The sequence below is a fragment of the Budorcas taxicolor genome, chromosome 10 (genome assembly GCF_023091745.1).
Source record: "Budorcas taxicolor isolate Tak-1 chromosome 10, Takin1.1, whole genome shotgun sequence".
NCBI classification, from domain to species: domain Eukaryota; kingdom Metazoa; phylum Chordata; class Mammalia; order Artiodactyla; family Bovidae; genus Budorcas; species Budorcas taxicolor.
This window is the reverse complement of record NC_068919.1, coordinates 89,979,739-89,996,273: the sequence shown is the minus strand read 5'-3', so window position 1 is coordinate 89,996,273 and position 16,535 is coordinate 89,979,739. Positions and strand designations below refer to the sequence as shown.

Sequence of the window (16,535 nt, the reverse complement as noted above, 5' to 3'; positions counted from 1 at the left end):
ATAAAGCTAAAAGAGTTGATTGTGGTTGACTCCCGGGAGCAAGTGTGTGGGGTCGGGAGGGATAGGGCAAGAGGCTGCAGTGTTTCCGTGTAGTCCTTTGGTGCTCTTTGATATGTGTATGTATGGAAACTCTGGCTAAAAAGGAATCTTATAAAAATAAAATGCTACTGACTCCAGCTTTTATGTCTGACTAGCATGTGCTGGGTTTTGTTGTTAACTTCTGAATGCACCATGAAAGCTGTCGGGAAAGGGGGCAGTTAGAGCAGCTGGCCTGCGTGAAGACAAGGGGGGTAACTGAGGTGCTGAGGTTGACACGAGTTTCTGAGCCTGTGGAACAGGCTCCCTTGACTCAGGTTGGGATTTGCCCTGGATGAGGCTCTTTTGTCTGTGCTGAAGATGCTAACACACTCATCCTGCTGACTTCGCTGCCCCATCAAAACTGTGACCCAACAAAAGCGCAGAATCACTGACCACGGAAAAAAACAAAGGAAATGGGAAAATACTGCATAATTTGTGGTCTCTGAAATGACCAGCCTTAATGGAGGTTTGTTTTCAGTAGTAATTTATGTCAGCTTTGTGTAGTTCAGGTCAATTCAAGAAAAGGTAGATGCTTCCCTGCCAGGAAGACAGGGAGAAATGTATAAATTGTAAGTTTATACAACCATTGGAAATAGGAACACAGAAATCCATTATTTAAAGCCATGATTACTACCAAATTTATTCTGGCTGGCTGGAAGCTATGGCCATGATTCAGGACACTCTTTTAGAAGGCTTGGATTCCATTACCTGTAGCCTGTAGACAGTGGGGGCTTAGTGAGGGAGACTCATAATGCCAGCTTTGGAAACTGCCATTTTTACTTTTTTATAAGTAGTGACTGGGTCTCCATGTATAGCTCCTTGTAGGCTAAAGGACACAATTTCTGGACAGGGCTTTCACTCCCAGGGCCCAGACCAGACTGGATTTGAGTGAAGTCTGGAGGAAACTGATGACTTCTCCACATCTCGAGTGCTTTGAAATTCAAATGCTAAATGTTGGTGGAGTTGGTATCTATAAACTCAATTTTAAACATAAATGCAGATTTCAATTTTTCTATAATTCTAGCATTGTTGTAAATAGTGTTTATTTAAATGAATATTGGCTCAGAGGTTAAAGCATCTGCTTCCAATGCGGGAGACCCGGGTTCAATCCCTGGGTCGGGAAGATCCCCTGGAGAAGGAAATGGCAATTCACTCCAGTATTCTTGCCTGGAGAATCCCATGGACAGAGAAGCCTAGTAGGTTACAGTCCACGGGGTCGCAAAGAGTCGGACATGACTGAGCGACTTCACCATACCACCATAAATGAATATATAAATAAATAATCCCAGAAAGAAAGGACTGTGGTATTTCATGGGGTTACTTTAGGAGTTGTAAATGAATCTTAACATATTAATTTAACTTGAAATTCTTAGAAAAGAAAATCAATGAAAGTTAATAAAAAACTGTTTTTTTTCACTTGCTTACTTCAGATCATGCTGCTCTAAAAAGAACAGTTCGTGTAGTTAATATGTGTTAAAGGTGAAATAATAGAACGTACCTGGACCAGGACTTTGTATTAGTGGTTGGGAGGTTATACCTGAGCTGAAACCTGAATGGCAAGAAGAACCAGCTGAGTTAAAATTGGGTGGGACGCATCTTCCTGGTCCAGGGGCAGAACTGGAAAGACCTCAGAGGGAGAAAAAGAGGAAGAAGAATAAGTGAGGGAGAGAGTGATTGGGGGAGAGTGTGGCAGGACATGAGGTCCCGCGGCAGCCTTTTCAGCCACCATCAGATGTGCAGATTTTATTCTGATTTCACTGGGAGGCCATGGCGGGTGGGGAGGGAAGGGATAACGCAGCAGAGTGACATAGTCTGATGAACATTTTAGAAAGGTAATTCCGGTGTGTGGAAAATGGGGCAAGATGAAAATAGAGAAAATGGTGGCTTGGGCTGGGGTGATGGTATTAATAATAGAGATGGTGTGAAGCAGAAGGACTCAGGTGAAATGGAAGGCAGACTCCTTGGAACTTACCCTTAAATGGGACAGGCCCAGCAAGCAAGCCACGGGAAGGAAGGAACCAAAGTTTCAGAAACTGGGTGGATGAGTATATCATTTTCTAAGATGATGAAGAGCAAGGGATAGGCAGGCAGCAGAGATGAAGAAACCAAGTGGGAGGACTGACCGATATATTTGGATATAGGCATCTAGAGCTCAGAGAAAGGTAAGAGGTGGTAGAAAAACAACCTAGATTCCACATCTAGTCTCAGTTTCCTTTTGTGTAAAACAGAGGTTTCTATAAAAAGGAAGCCCTTCAGATTTCTTCTTCTAAAAGTCTGTGTGCTTTAATGTCACTGTATACTGATCAACACCCACCTTCTACCCTCACTCTTCAAGTCCAAAACAAACAAATGACATGAATATGTGGGGTTTTTTTTTTAATATAGTCAAGTATTTTATTCCTCAAAGATTTGGTAGTCCATGTAAAGCTTACAGAAAACTAGTAAGCAAATGCAGTGATTACTTACAGCTTTGTGAAGCCAGGGATTATATTCATCCAGGTGTATTTTTCTCTTTTCTCTTACCCTGCCAGCATTTACTCAAAGAACAGTTGCTCCAGACTCACCTTCAATCAAGGAAGATGCCCCAAGTTTACCGATGGATGGAAGAAGTCCACAACCCAGAACGGAGGAATACGAAAGCAAAAACAGCAAAATGTAATTGGTTACTTTACCTGAGTGCTTTACAAATAATAGTATATGTATCCTTGCCACAGTTTGGCCCAGATAATCTAGCAGACATGTCTGCAGCTTCTGCTCTTCAGCATTGCCAAACACTGACTGAAAGACAGTGCATCTGGTCTTTGTGGAAGATATAAGTTAAACCAATCCAAATAATATTAGCTCGTGAATGACATACAGCTAACTTACTGGCAACTTAACACCAGCAGAGAAAGAAGAATATTTTTCACCTTGCATTTTCCATTTTCAGGTGTAGTCAGTCACATTCTTCTGACCAAAATTTGGATTTATAATTGCGGTCTTTCAAAAATGACTGGCTGAAAAAGAGGAAAATGAGTTCTCCTTGAGGCAGAAGTTGCCGGCACTTTGAATTCAGGGAGCATTTGTATACAACTGATTTTATTTTGATGCTTTCTCCCTCATAAATTATCATGTGTTATAACATGTCATGGAGATATGCATATATAATATTAGACAGTCCACTTTATAAACGCTCAGGATTGTTAACATCTATCATCTCAGCAGTCTGTTACTACATGCAGTATCTTAAAATTATTTGCAATCATCCATTTTTGTAACAATGAAAAATTTACAAATGAAATCTGAATTGTTAGAGTTATAAAGAATTTGTAGCATATTTTATTTATTTGTCTTTTTGTGGCCAAATATCCCACTGTGATCACTCCGGTCATATCCTGGACCTTCTTTGGTTTACTCTGACCAGAATCATAGCAACAAACTCCTGTGTCCATGAGATTTACTTTCCAAGAGTTCTAGTATAATCTGTTACTGTCTGTCTGAATTCTTTGAGTATCTTGAGTCTTTCTCAACATCAAAGTGTTTTTAAGAACCTATTCTCTTTACATGCTGATTTACCAGTGAAGAAAGATTTTTATTAAATGCTAAAGAAGAATAAATAGCCAGGAACTAAATCCCACTGGGTCATGATGGAAAGATTCTGAATAGAGACAAGGACAATAAAGCAGTGTCTTCATAATGTGCATTACATTTTGTGTTTGTTAAAATCTACTTGCTGTTTAGAGCTCTCACATTTCATAAAGATGTTTCTTGTTCTACTCAAGATATATGTTTTCCTAATTTACCGTATTTAAATGTGCAGAAGAAATGGAATTCTCCATGAACTCAAATGCAACAGTTACTACAGAAGACAGAATGTTTTACTTCACAATTTACCAATACAATGTATACAACCTCTGATAATGCAGCCATGCATTTTATCATTTGTTCATTCCAAAAACCTTTTGCTGAGTTGTTGCTATAGGCTAATCACGGGGTTACAAAGGAAAACAAGACCCCAAAACAGGTGTGCATGTCCCAAACTTTATTTGGCATTAGGAGTTACATGAAAAAGGAGTGATGTGCTCATGCTGGCTGGAGAAATTCTGGAGTAGACACCACTAAGCAGGCTTGGTTTGGTTGTGTCTAACCTTAACCTTGAGACTTGGAGCTGCTAATGTGCTAACGAGCACCAGAGGCTTCAGTGCAAGTGGAATTATTACTCTTCGGTAATAATCTGGGATATTGAGAAGTTATGTCAGTATTTTCTTTGATGTTTTAACTAATACCATATTTATCTACGTGGATCTAAATGACTGGGAAGAAAGCAAGGGAGAAATTAACAGGTTTTACTTAAATCCTACAGGTAGATGTTAGATAGCTTTTCATTTACTGCATTATTAGGAACTTCATGTGGTCCATTCTCTTTAATAGAAACTGATCTAAAACATTATTAGCTTTTGGGGGGGGGGGGGGGGAAAGCATTATTAGCATTTAAAAAAAATCTGTGGTCATTAAAAAAAGTTACATCAGGCCAGTTAAGCCTGAAAAGTGGAGGTAGCTCAGATTATGTACTTGGCACATCCTTGAAAGCATGTTAGGTGATGATTTTATAACAGAAAAGGATCTTATAAAAGGCCTTTTTTTTCTTTAATCTGGAAAAAAAGCATTGTATATTACTGAAGTCCCTATACTATGGTTGGATGAATGAACGTGTCTGACTTTAAGTATGGAACACACAAGAACTTCAAAGGCAAAGTCAACTTTTTGTGAGCAACAATTTTGTCGAAATACCGTGGCCCTCTGTTTATGTGGAGTTAAATCTAAGGACCTATCTTCTCTGAAGATTTTTCCTATCTCTTGCAGTCACCATAAGCTTGAGTTGGAAATTTAAAAGGAATGCTAAGGAAACATAGTTTGGTTTGTACATTTCAGAAGCCAGAACGGTTTTCCCTTTACTCACCCCTTTGGCAGGATACGTGTGATATCAGCCCCATTGAGCTGAGGCTGGTCGGCCATGTTGCTTGTAGCACTGGGACATTGGACAGGATAAACCTTATTCTGGAAATGATCGTGGTCCCAGACTTAATTTGAAGATTGACCTTTTCAGTTTAATAATTTTGATTCTTCTGGCCATCTTTCTCCCTAAACACACTAAACTTCCACTGAAGTTACTGAAGGCTGCAGATGGGAGAAACACAGCTGGGAGAAATCTGGCTTGATGTTTTTCCCATTGGCTAAGGTTATTACTATTTCCTTGACTAATGTCTGATTTGAAGGCTGGAAACCAGTTGGTTATATAACATCTTATGCATCCGGCGTACCAGAATCATGAAGCTTCCTTCTTGTTAACAGTTTACATATTTTTTACTGATAGATATATTTACTATTTTTACTATAGCTGAACAAAACCGTGCACGTAAGGTGTTTGAATTTAAAGGTTATGTGGATAAAAAGCACCTCCCTGCTTAGCTAAGAATGCAGTTAAGTCTCTTTTTCGTCATTTTCCTCCTTTCAACTGTGGCAAATGCATAAAGCCCAGGTCAGAGGTATGTAAAGCATTCTTATAATCACAGTGATTATTACATGTTCCTTAATCTATATTGAACCTTTTCATTAAAAAACAAATAATTGTTTTGTGTAGGACTTAAATCTTCCATATAATTAGGTGTTGTATTTACTTTGCAACCCCCTTTTAGGAAGGGGTAAATATCTCAAATTGTTTTACTGAGAATTTGTACTATAAGCCCAACTACACGTTATATGGTGAAGGCCAGGAATGTGAATGATCACTGAGGAAGCTATTCCTTTTCCAAGATTCTTATACCCCTCCCCAAACAAACTGTCCCAGTGTTTTCTCTCAATTCAAAACAGAAAATTTGTGATTTTCATGGCCTTCAAATGTGGAAGCTGTCCTCACGAAAGCATCTGGTTTTCTTGGATCAAAAGTAGACCATGAACCTTCAGCTGGAAAGTAAGTTTGGGAAAGTTTGTATATAAAGGCATTTCATGCTCTGAAGTATGATACGAAAATAGTCACATCTTTCAACTTTTAACTTCCTGAAAGTTTAGCAGTAAAAACATATCAGCTTATCCCCTATTTGAGGAAAGAAATTTAAACCATGAAAGATTCCATTTAGTTTCACTTCCATACAAAACACAACACATCTCATTTAAGGCTAGGAGAAGTACTTACATCCAGAAGCAGAACTTGGGATTCTAAGTCCCCAAATAAATTTCAAGGAAGTCTCCCTTGCTTTTGATCAGTAACAAAGTAAACGAATTTGCTGTGCTCTGGTAAAACCAGCTGAACCTTCAAGTTCTAATCTCATCTGTCCCCATCTTAGCCTCTGTGCGTCTATCCACCCCATGCCCACGTCCCACCCAAATCCAAACCCAAACCAAGTCACTCGGAGTTTTGCCAAGTCAGCCTCTACTATTCATCTCTGGAGTCTGATACATCTCTGTAGCCTACAATGAAGGGGCTGGCTGACTGGTGTTTGTAACACCTTCATGTCTTTAAGGACCAGCCAATTAAAAGGATTTGAATGTCACATGTCTTTGACTGTTCTCCTGGTTGAAAACCTAGGAATACTTCTGTGGCTGGTATCTTTTCCTCCATAATACAGCTTAACTCTGACATAGTCCAAAGCCATGAGACAGTCATTGGCTTGAACTTACTGTCTTGCTCTTTGCAGGAATATGTGGTTTTTCTAAACACAGAAGTATGTTGGTTCTCGTTCAGGAGGACAGTAAAAACAACAAACATATAATCTGATGACCTCCGCTTTTCAGGGGCTTCCCAGGTGGCACTACTGGTAAAGAACCTGCCTGCCAATGCAGGAGACAGAAAAGAAGTGGGTTCCAGCCCTGGGTTGGGAAGATCCCCTGGAGGAGGGAGGGTCCCCTGGAGAATCCCATGGACAGTGAAGCCTGGCAGGCTACAGTCCATAAGTTCGCAAAAATACACAACTGAAGCGACTTAGCATGCACACACCACCTTTCAGAATGTAAAACCTTATGCTTTTGAGCATATAGGTGGGGGCATGAAAAAAGTGCTGCAGTAGTCAAATTAGAGCCATACATTTATAACCTGTGATTGTAACAGTAACTTGCTGTTCTACGGCATTGGTTGCATACTTGCCATTCCCTGGAATGAATGCTTTTTTCCTCAAACTGGCAGATGGTGGACATTTATGCCCAGACTGTCTTCTATCATCTCTCTGTAGATCCTCACGAATTGATACCCTCTCATTTTTCATCCTTTGGTAAAGCGTTTTGACTGGCATTAAGTAAAAAGCAAAAATTACCACTTATCCTTAAATATAGGAGCTCTGTGTCATCTGTATACTCGACTGAAAATAAAAGATCAGAATACTGGCTTGAAGCAGTATTTTTTTAAACAAAATTAGTGGATATTAAACCACCACCAGTTCAGATGTCATAAGAGAAAATATCTTATTCTGAGGGAAAGAAGGATAACATGTTCATTCGTAACTAGTTGGACAACCTCCTTTAGATTCTGACTTCATGTTTTTATAAAATCATGCTTTTTTTGAAAGTGTTACCAAGCCTCCAGAGTTGGTCCCCCAGCAAGGGTCCTTCTGCCCAGTGTTGATCAAGCCAATAGAATGAGAAGCAAAGAGGAGCTTTATTCTTTGATCAGAGAATGAAGAGGTATGAGCTCTGGAGGACACAGTCTCCTGGACTGGCCATGGGTGGGGCTGCTTTATAGGGGTCCCAGCAGCAGGGAGAGGAGGGCGCTGGGGTCTGGTGAGGAGGGCACAGCTGGGCCGCTGAGACCCCGGATCACAGTGTTGGGTGCGGTGTCTCTGCACACGGCCCGCTACCATCATCTTGAATCAGTGTTGTGAGTTGCCTTCAGCATAGCCCATCAGAGCTCTGTCCAGAATGGCCATTTGGCCCTGGGAATTCTGGTCTGAAAGGCCAGATTGGAGGCCTCTGCATGCTACAAGCAAGTGGAACTAGACTAAGGACCATAAGCAAGTGGAACTAGACTAAGGACCAAGGGGAAAAAAGTTAGATTTTATTTTATTACCCATATTCTATTTTTATTTTCTGTGAAGTTTTTATGGGCTTTGCCTGTGACAATGGGACACATCTTATTTTTATTATATGTTTTCCATCAAATTACAGTCTCCTTTTTTTTCCCCCTCTTGCAAATATTTCAATGTATTTCTGCATCATTTGAAGCCACCAAGGGTTCAAATGGCTTTTAAAAGCCCCAACTTGGCCAATAGCATGAAAACTTGTACTTCAAGATAGTGCATCTCTCTTTGTTCTTGACTTAATATATTTCAAATGGAAATATTTTTTCCCTTCAAGTTTCTCTCATTTCTTCCCATGGGATCCATAGTCATTTCCTCAAGGATCTTTGGAAGCCAATTGTGTCCTTGATTTGGGCCAGCTTGTAGACTGGAGTCATGCTCACGTGCCTGGGCATGCATTTCAAGATACCAAGACAGTGCCACCATAAAGCGTTCATGAGATTAACACATGAAACACAAGTTGTTTTTAATGATCTGGCTGGTCTGTTAACTAGGTGTGAAAGACTTCTCTTGGTAAGACAAGATTGTTTCTCTTCATCTTTGTGTGATGATACACAGCTGTTTTTTAAGCAGTTAGGCCATCTGATGAGAGGAGCTGACTCACTGGGAAAGACCCTGATGCTGGGAAAGATTGAGGGCAAGAGAAGAGGGTGACAGGATGAGATGGTTGGGTGGCTTCATTGACTCAATGGACATGAGTTTGAACAAACTCCAAGAGCTAGTGAAGGTCAGGGAAGCCTGGCGTGCTGCAGTCCAGCATAGGGTCACAGAATCAAACACAACTTAGCGACTGAACAAAAATATGTATTTTATATATCAGGACTTATTTCTATCCCTTTTTTTTAAACCTTAAAGCCAACAGAGCAATTCCCAAATTATGCGTCATGTTGGACTTAGGATTTAAAATCTAAATGTCTTAATACATCCCCTTACAAGATATTTTTTTTTCCTTTTCAGCTCCCAAAGCCAGCTATTATCAGATCATACTGCATAACTCTTACTCAGTGTTATCCCTAGGGTAGTGGTAACGCTAGTTTAGATTTTGTTTGTCCATTATTGCTGAGCACTTAGCTGAATAAGGGAATGGAGAGTGGCAGGAGTTCTGTAAAATGATATGAACACAGAGGAAGCTGTGTTGCCTTCAACAATATCTTAAAGTGTTTACTTGAAAGAAGAAACTTCGGTAGCCCTCCATCCTTTATCTGATGATCCTGGAAAGCAGCACAGTGAGAAGTGCTGTTGAACTTGTGCACCATAAAGGCCCATTTCTGGTGAAAATGACACTGTTCCTTAATGTTATTGACGGACTGCTCGCTGGCCGTGTGGACTGGGAGAGTGGCCTTATTGCAGATATTTTTTTCAGTCTGAGTGCCCTGTGTTTGTCTGTTATTTGGGATTTTCATCTTATTTATCCCACAGGTGTGATTTATGACGGCCATTTTGAAAACTTCCCATCACCCGGAACCTCGAGCCGTCGGTTACCGGAAGTAAAGCAGCCATGGCGGCAAAGCCATCTAACATGGTGGCTTTGGGGAGGTCAGGCAGTTAAAAGAAGTTCGGAGAAGCCGAGAGACTTTGGCCTCTTTTGTTTATTTATTTTCACTCCAAGCTGAATAAAATAGATGCATCCGTTCTAAGGAGGAACTTCCTGCCCAGTCACTGGCAGAGCAGTCTCCTCCCAACAGCTGCAAACTTGAGAGACCTCACGCTGCTGGCCAAGGTTCATTCTGTGCTTTGACTTAAGACCACAGCCAGTAAAGCCAGTGTGTCCCGTGGAAAGAGTTTCCCACTTTTTCCATTGGAGCAGCCTTTGGTGAGGTTAGTTTGACTGTTCCAAATTAACAGTGGTGGGTCATTGCTCATTTTTAAAATTTTAACTGTGCGTAAACCTACTGATCAGATTCCACTGAGGACAAATCATAGTTTTCTGAGGAAAATACATATCTTTTGATTGAGTATTCCTTACAGCACTGGTTTTCAAAGTGTGGTCCCCAAACCAGTGGCACCAATAGCAAGCACCTAGGAGCTTGTAGGAACTACAAATTTCTCATCTCCAGACCTAAGGATTCAGAAGCTGGGGAAATGCCAGCAGTCTAGGTTCTAATTAGTCTTCTAGGTGATACTGATGAATGCTTAAGTTCAAGAGTCATATGAACTTAAAAGTTCATTTGATTACATCCATCTCTGAGTTTTAGTCTATCCCAAAACAACAACAAAATTATTTTCCAGTTTCTAATATATATTCTCCCAAGTATCCAAACTATGACTCCAGGCCCAGGTCACCCAGGTCAAGGAGATAAAGCAGCTTCCAAAGGTGCTTGATTTACTATTAGAGGTCACTTCTCCTTTGCTTCACCTAACAAGCTTCTATTAACAAGAGCTTGTCAACCATTCAGAATCATCATCAGGGCATCTAATTAAATCAGAACCTACAGGTATAGCTCTTCTCTCTGGTGAAATGTAGACTAATATTTGATTATCAAAAGGATGTGAACTTCTTTGGGGCTGAATTTTTATCCTGTTTCCTCCCAGGAACCTGAGAGATTTGGGGCATTGGTTCTATATTGTCATTTTACATGTGATTTTAATTTTTCCTGTCGATATCAATAGCTCACAGTCATCCATTGTGTGTCAGAGTAACATTTCCAGACTCTGACATTGTCACTTTAAGAAAGATTTTGATTTAATGACTGTTGAATGTTTAAGTCTTATCCAACTTTTCCTCATTGTCTGTAACTGAGACCAAAGATTTATTACATTGTTCCATCTCTTTATCCTCTGATAATTAATTGCTAAATAGAATTTGTCTTGGCTTTTTATCTTACATCTTTTTACCCTCCATTATGTATCACTAATCATTTGACTGGTTTCAAATCAGGTTGCTTCCCCATCCCTGTATATACTTAGAAATGGACTAAATCAAAATCTATACAGAATTCTCCAGTTCTCTTAACTAAAGCTTTTCAAGCACTTCTTTCAGTTTCTGAGCACTTGAATTAAAAATTACACTATGCCATCCATCAAAGGAAGTATGGTTTTTGGAAGAGCACTTGTTTTTTGAGCAACCACACTGTGACAGGACCATCCAGAGACTTTGCTGAGGAACTCACACCGCCAGCTAGCCCACAGCAGCACTAAAATTACTGCAATTTACAGGTCTTGCATAAATAACAAAACCAAATAAGTTGCAGATAGCATAACCCCTCAACTGTGTTTGAAATGTCTTCAGTAATTTTAGGGTTTGAAATTCATACCAGGTAGATATATAGATAATTTTTTTTATAAAAGCCTTTTGAATGTACAAATGTATTACACCTGCTGCTATATGCCTTGGAAAATCTTCCCATTGTTGATCAGGAACTGTGCCAACCACATAGTTAATAAGTCACTCAGGACTAGTGACCTTCTATCCAAGAAAGCATTTTTTCCGTTAATTTCTGTCTATCACATTTCCATACCATTCATTAATTAGTGTGAATCTAGTGTGTCTTGTTTAATTGGCTAAAAAAGGTTTTCTGTACATATTACCAATCTTAACCTTATAATTTTAAAGAATTTAAATATAATTTCTTCACTTAATGTGCTGATATATTTGATTAGCTGGATATGTATGTTTAAATATGCTCATACTTCTTAATTCCTGCCTACCAGTTGTAATAGTTATGCACCATTTGAAATTGATATAGCAGACTTGCACGTGCTAAACCTGTCATGTCTATCAACATTTTGCTGATTATTGTTCTCAGAAAAGAGAAGGAAAGTGAACTTTCGAAAGGTAAGTACAAGGTTGTGCATATTTAGATAGTATCAAATAATAAAGGAAGACAGCCACACCCTTCCATTGTCCTTGATGTCTTCTGACTGTAAACACTAAAGGTGAAGAATCAGTTTGGCACAGCCATACCACCCAAAATAATCCTTCTTGTTTTAATATTTTGCTTTTGGGCAATGTTTACTTTCCAGAAACAAGAATATTTTGTACATGTGAAAACTGTATTATTCGCTGGGCATTACATGAAAATTTCATTAAAATTCTGAAAACTGTTGCTAAAGATGGGCTGAGCTTCTCATGGACAGATCTCATGTGAGAACAATCGGTTCTGGAGCCACCGAGATCCAGATGTCCAACTGAACAGCTGCCATCCGCTGCAGTAACCTTGACATCACTGCTTTTGAGTTGTGACCATGTGTTATGCATTTCTTATCCTGACGCCCATGATTGAGGTCAGATGTTGTCTACCCTTAATTTTGCCCTTTGGGACTCTTTTATATTTCTCAGTGGGATGGACGGGCTCAGATACTGGTACCGCAGAGCAGCTAAAGGAAAACTTTCCCATGCAATGTTCATGCAAGTAGATGTTCAGGCTAAATTTTCATTATCCTTAAATATTTAGTGTTGATTTCTCTTCTCAGACAGTGATTATAAGTGAACTGGGAACAAAGTAGGCATCTACAGAAGAAAGAAGAAAACGTTAAAATCTTCTGGGGTCTGTAACTTGTCTATTAACTGTAGAAAGCAATGTTTGCTCAATTTACAAAAGTGACACTGTTACCAAGAGAATGACTTACCTTTTGCTGGTAGCATCCTGGGGGCTAATTCCCAAGTTATCCATAACTTATGCGAAGAGACATTTGTTAATATTTGGAATCCACGTAGGTGTTGGGAAGGTCAGACCAAAGTAATTCGTCACTGCTTTAATATTTGTAGTGCATTTTGTCATCATGAGCCAAAGGTCTAGAAGAGAAAAAAATGTGGATAGTAGGAACCAAGTATTAGGTTTTTATTATTGTTTTGATATCATAATAGATCAAACAGCATCTTAACTCTTACAATCAATATTATATTGAGAATCAGAATCTTTGAAAATTACGTAGAAAATTGCTGAATGCAATTAATGGTACCTAGAAAAAGAAAACATCTTTAATTGATGAATTATGTATATTTGCTTTAAATATAATTATACTGTATTTCTAAATTACAGGATGCTTCAATAGACAGTAAGCTCTTTAAATAAAGGCAGCATGTTTGGTCTAGCACAGTGGATGGACATATTTTCAGTCTCCAGAATGTATTTGCTAACTGAACTAATCACATGTACACCGTCAACCATCCTTCCCTATGACAGTGAGCAGTGTTTACTAACTAATCTGGATAGCCGGATTTGCAGAACTGTTCAGCACTTAACAGACCAGTTGCCAGAGTGTATTCATGAAAATTCAAATCTTAACATCCTTGGAATTTCCTAAGGGTTTAACTATGTCTTCAGAGCCGTGATGGCAGGAAAACAGAACCAATTAGATAGCACCCTGCATCACCAGTATTGGTGACTAACTTACTGAGTGTGAAATTTGCTGAATTTACCATAATGAATATCCATTAAATATTGATATCTACATTATCATGGCATGCACCATCTCTTGTGTTTGTGTAAGTGTATAATTGAGGTCTGAGTGTGTGTTGGCCTGATATCACATTTGTGGATCTTTTTAGAGCTGCCACGCCAAGCCTTTTCCACTGAACGGCTAATGTAGAACAAAAATCCTTGAGATTGTAACGTTGGTCCCTTAAACCCCAAGTTAATTTTGCTATGGTACTTGAAGGAAAGTGGAGAGACCCATGTGATGAATTAAGATCAATTGCTCCATGATTATTGACTTTTCAATATCATCTGCCGGAACTTGTGCTTCACCCTCTACACAATAAGGCAGGTAAATCTTTGCTAGGTTTTATAGGCCCGCTGATATCCAGCCAATCTGTGGCTAATTGTGGTTTCGTTGCCTATTCGGCCTACTGCTGCTGCTGCCAAGTCGCTTCAGTCGTGTCCAACTCTGTGCGACCCCATAGACAGCAGCCTACCAGGCTCCCCGTCCCTGGGATTCTCCAGGCAAGAACACTGGAGTGGGTTGCCATTTCCTTCTCCAATGCATGAAAGTGAAAAAAGAAAGTGAAGTCACTGAGTCGTGTCCAACTCGCAGCGGCCCCATGGACTGCAGCCCACCAGGCTCCTCCATCCATGGGATTTTCCAGGCAAGAGTGCTGGAGTGAGCTGCCATTGCCTTCTCCTATTCAGCCTACTAGCATTCCTTTATTCCAGGATGTTTTGCTTGAAAAACTCACTTAGTTCATATGCCAATTTCTTGTCAGTTACCAGTTTATTTGCTGACCAGCTAAGTGTCTACCATAAAAATCACTGAAAGTTGGGTGCTTCCATTCTTCTTCATCTTTCCCTTTAGTGCTTCCTTTCTCTCCACATTCCAGCAATCCAAAACCCTTCCTACCATAGTTAGGTTTTGTGTGCTTTGAAGTTTAGGTCAAAAAGCTTGAGTGGCCCAAGATTTAGCACTTTTAGCTTCCTTATGTTTATAATAATGCAGTATTGCTGAAGCAGTGGATAATGTGGTTTTTATCTGTCTTTTATAACCTGCATGAACAAGATTTGGCCCTATGATAGAACTGTGTACTATGACATTATTAGATAATGCCGTGTTTTTCAATATGGCTACCATCAGACAGCCTGATGCTTGCCAGCCTAAGAAATAGTACAATTGATTATACACTTTTGATGCATGCACAATGAAAGAAATTATGAAACTTTGGACTTTGCATTACTGATTATAACTAAGAAAGTGCATATTATTCTGCATGGTTCAGGACAACACAATCATTGAATAGTCAAGAGCTATCTCCTTCCTTCACTTCCATATCCTTAACCTGTATACCCGTCACCTCCAGGACATCAATAGTAGCTGACATAACCTCAGTGACTTTTGTCCTGAAGCCTTCTAATATATTGAACGTGGGAGAAGGTACCACCAATCAATCGATGGCTACCAAAAGCTTAGCACTGTAATGGGTGCTGTGAAATATGTAAGGAAGGTAGGACTCCTGCTGCTTTAGCTGTTCAGTAAATATTTGGTGAATGAATGTAATATAACAATAACAACAAAAAAGTTAAAGAACTTTTTAATTCCTCTCTGTGTGAAGAAGAGCAATATTTTCCTTTAAAGGGCTTTCCTACCCAGACAATATTTAATTTTTACTTTTGTTTGACAAAATACAACAATCCCAGAATTTTAGTCAGTTTTTAAAAAGAAGGTTCTAGATCATAGAAACTTTATTTTCACTAGAGAATATTCTTATTATTTATTATATATTCCCAATGAATTTTAAGAATCACTCTAATACTTGTTTTAGATTTAAATGCCAAAGTAGGGGTTGGGGTATTTAAAATGAACTCGAATTTACATGCATCCAAATAGGTGGGTTTAAAAACATGGTGATCCAGTTGGCTATCCTGCATGCTGCCAAGGGAAGGAATGTTGGGACCAGAGGAATCCTGGCTACTTCAGCCACTAATCACCTATATGACACTGAGCTCGCCATTTCACTTCTGTCTCTTAGCTGTTAATGGAGGAGGTTGGACTAAATGGTTTTCTGGGTCGCTTTCTATCTCTGACGGTTTGGGAGTGTGTTGTTGATATGCACAATGGCATTCTTCACTAGACTAAAAGTATTGTGCGTAGTCTGAATCTCTACCTCAAAGCTAGTTCTAAGAGCTATCAAACCATATTTGGAACATTGGAACTGTGCTGGGTTCAGTCACGTCTGATTTTTTGTGACCCATAGAGTGTAGCCCCCTAGGTTCCTCTGTCCATGGGATTCTCCAGGCAAGAATACTGGAGTGGGTTTCCCTTTCCTTCTCCAGGGGATCTTCCTGACCCAGGGATCGAACCCACATCTCCTGCATTGGCAGGCAGGTTCTTTACCACTGTGCCACCTGGGAAGCTTTGGATCATAAACCTTGTCAATGAGCCATTCAGTAATCACCTTTTAATAAAATCACTTCACTTGCACAATCTGCCTTCCTCCTTTTTCCATGTTATATTTGGTTTTTAAATGATATAGGATTAGAATCCTACCTCTACCACTGACTGGTGCTGGGGTAAGTGGGATTTGAGGTAATCAACGTTTCTGAGCTCTTTTATCTCATCTGCACAGTGGAATTGATTGTGTCTACTTCAGAAGAACTGTTAGGAGATTTATATGCAATGGTACTTGAAAAATGCCAGGCTCAGAATGTGGCATTCAATCATTCTCCATGAAGGTTTCTTACTTTTCTTTAACATCAATGCCTGATCCACTTCATTTGTAAAAATCTCCCATGAGTTCAGATTCTTGTCTCCACTTACTAAAGAGCAATGTATCACTCTAACTGCACAAAAATCAAAGTTGAAATTACTTGGGTTCTAGAACACATTTATTCTGTTAAATTGCATTAATTAATCAAATATTTACTGAGTGCCAACTCTATTCTGAAATAATTTCCATAGTTTAACTCATTTACTCCTGACAACAACCCTATAAGGTAAGTATTTATCATTTTCCTTCAATAATCTATCTGAAATGAGGAA

General features: G+C 39.4%; 1 protein-coding gene across 1 annotated transcript in view; it reads left to right on the top strand.

Moving 5' to 3' along the window:
- The window catches only part of CEP128 (centrosomal protein 128), a 469,424-nt gene extending 466,687 nt beyond the window's left edge, over positions 1–2,737 (top strand). Inside the window, exon 23 of the mRNA XM_052647177.1 lies at positions 2,610–2,737. Coding sequence (XP_052503137.1) covers positions 2,610–2,737 — 128 coding nt within the window. The remainder of the gene's footprint in view (positions 1–2,609) is intronic.
- Positions 2,738–16,535: the final 13,798 nt, after the last annotated feature.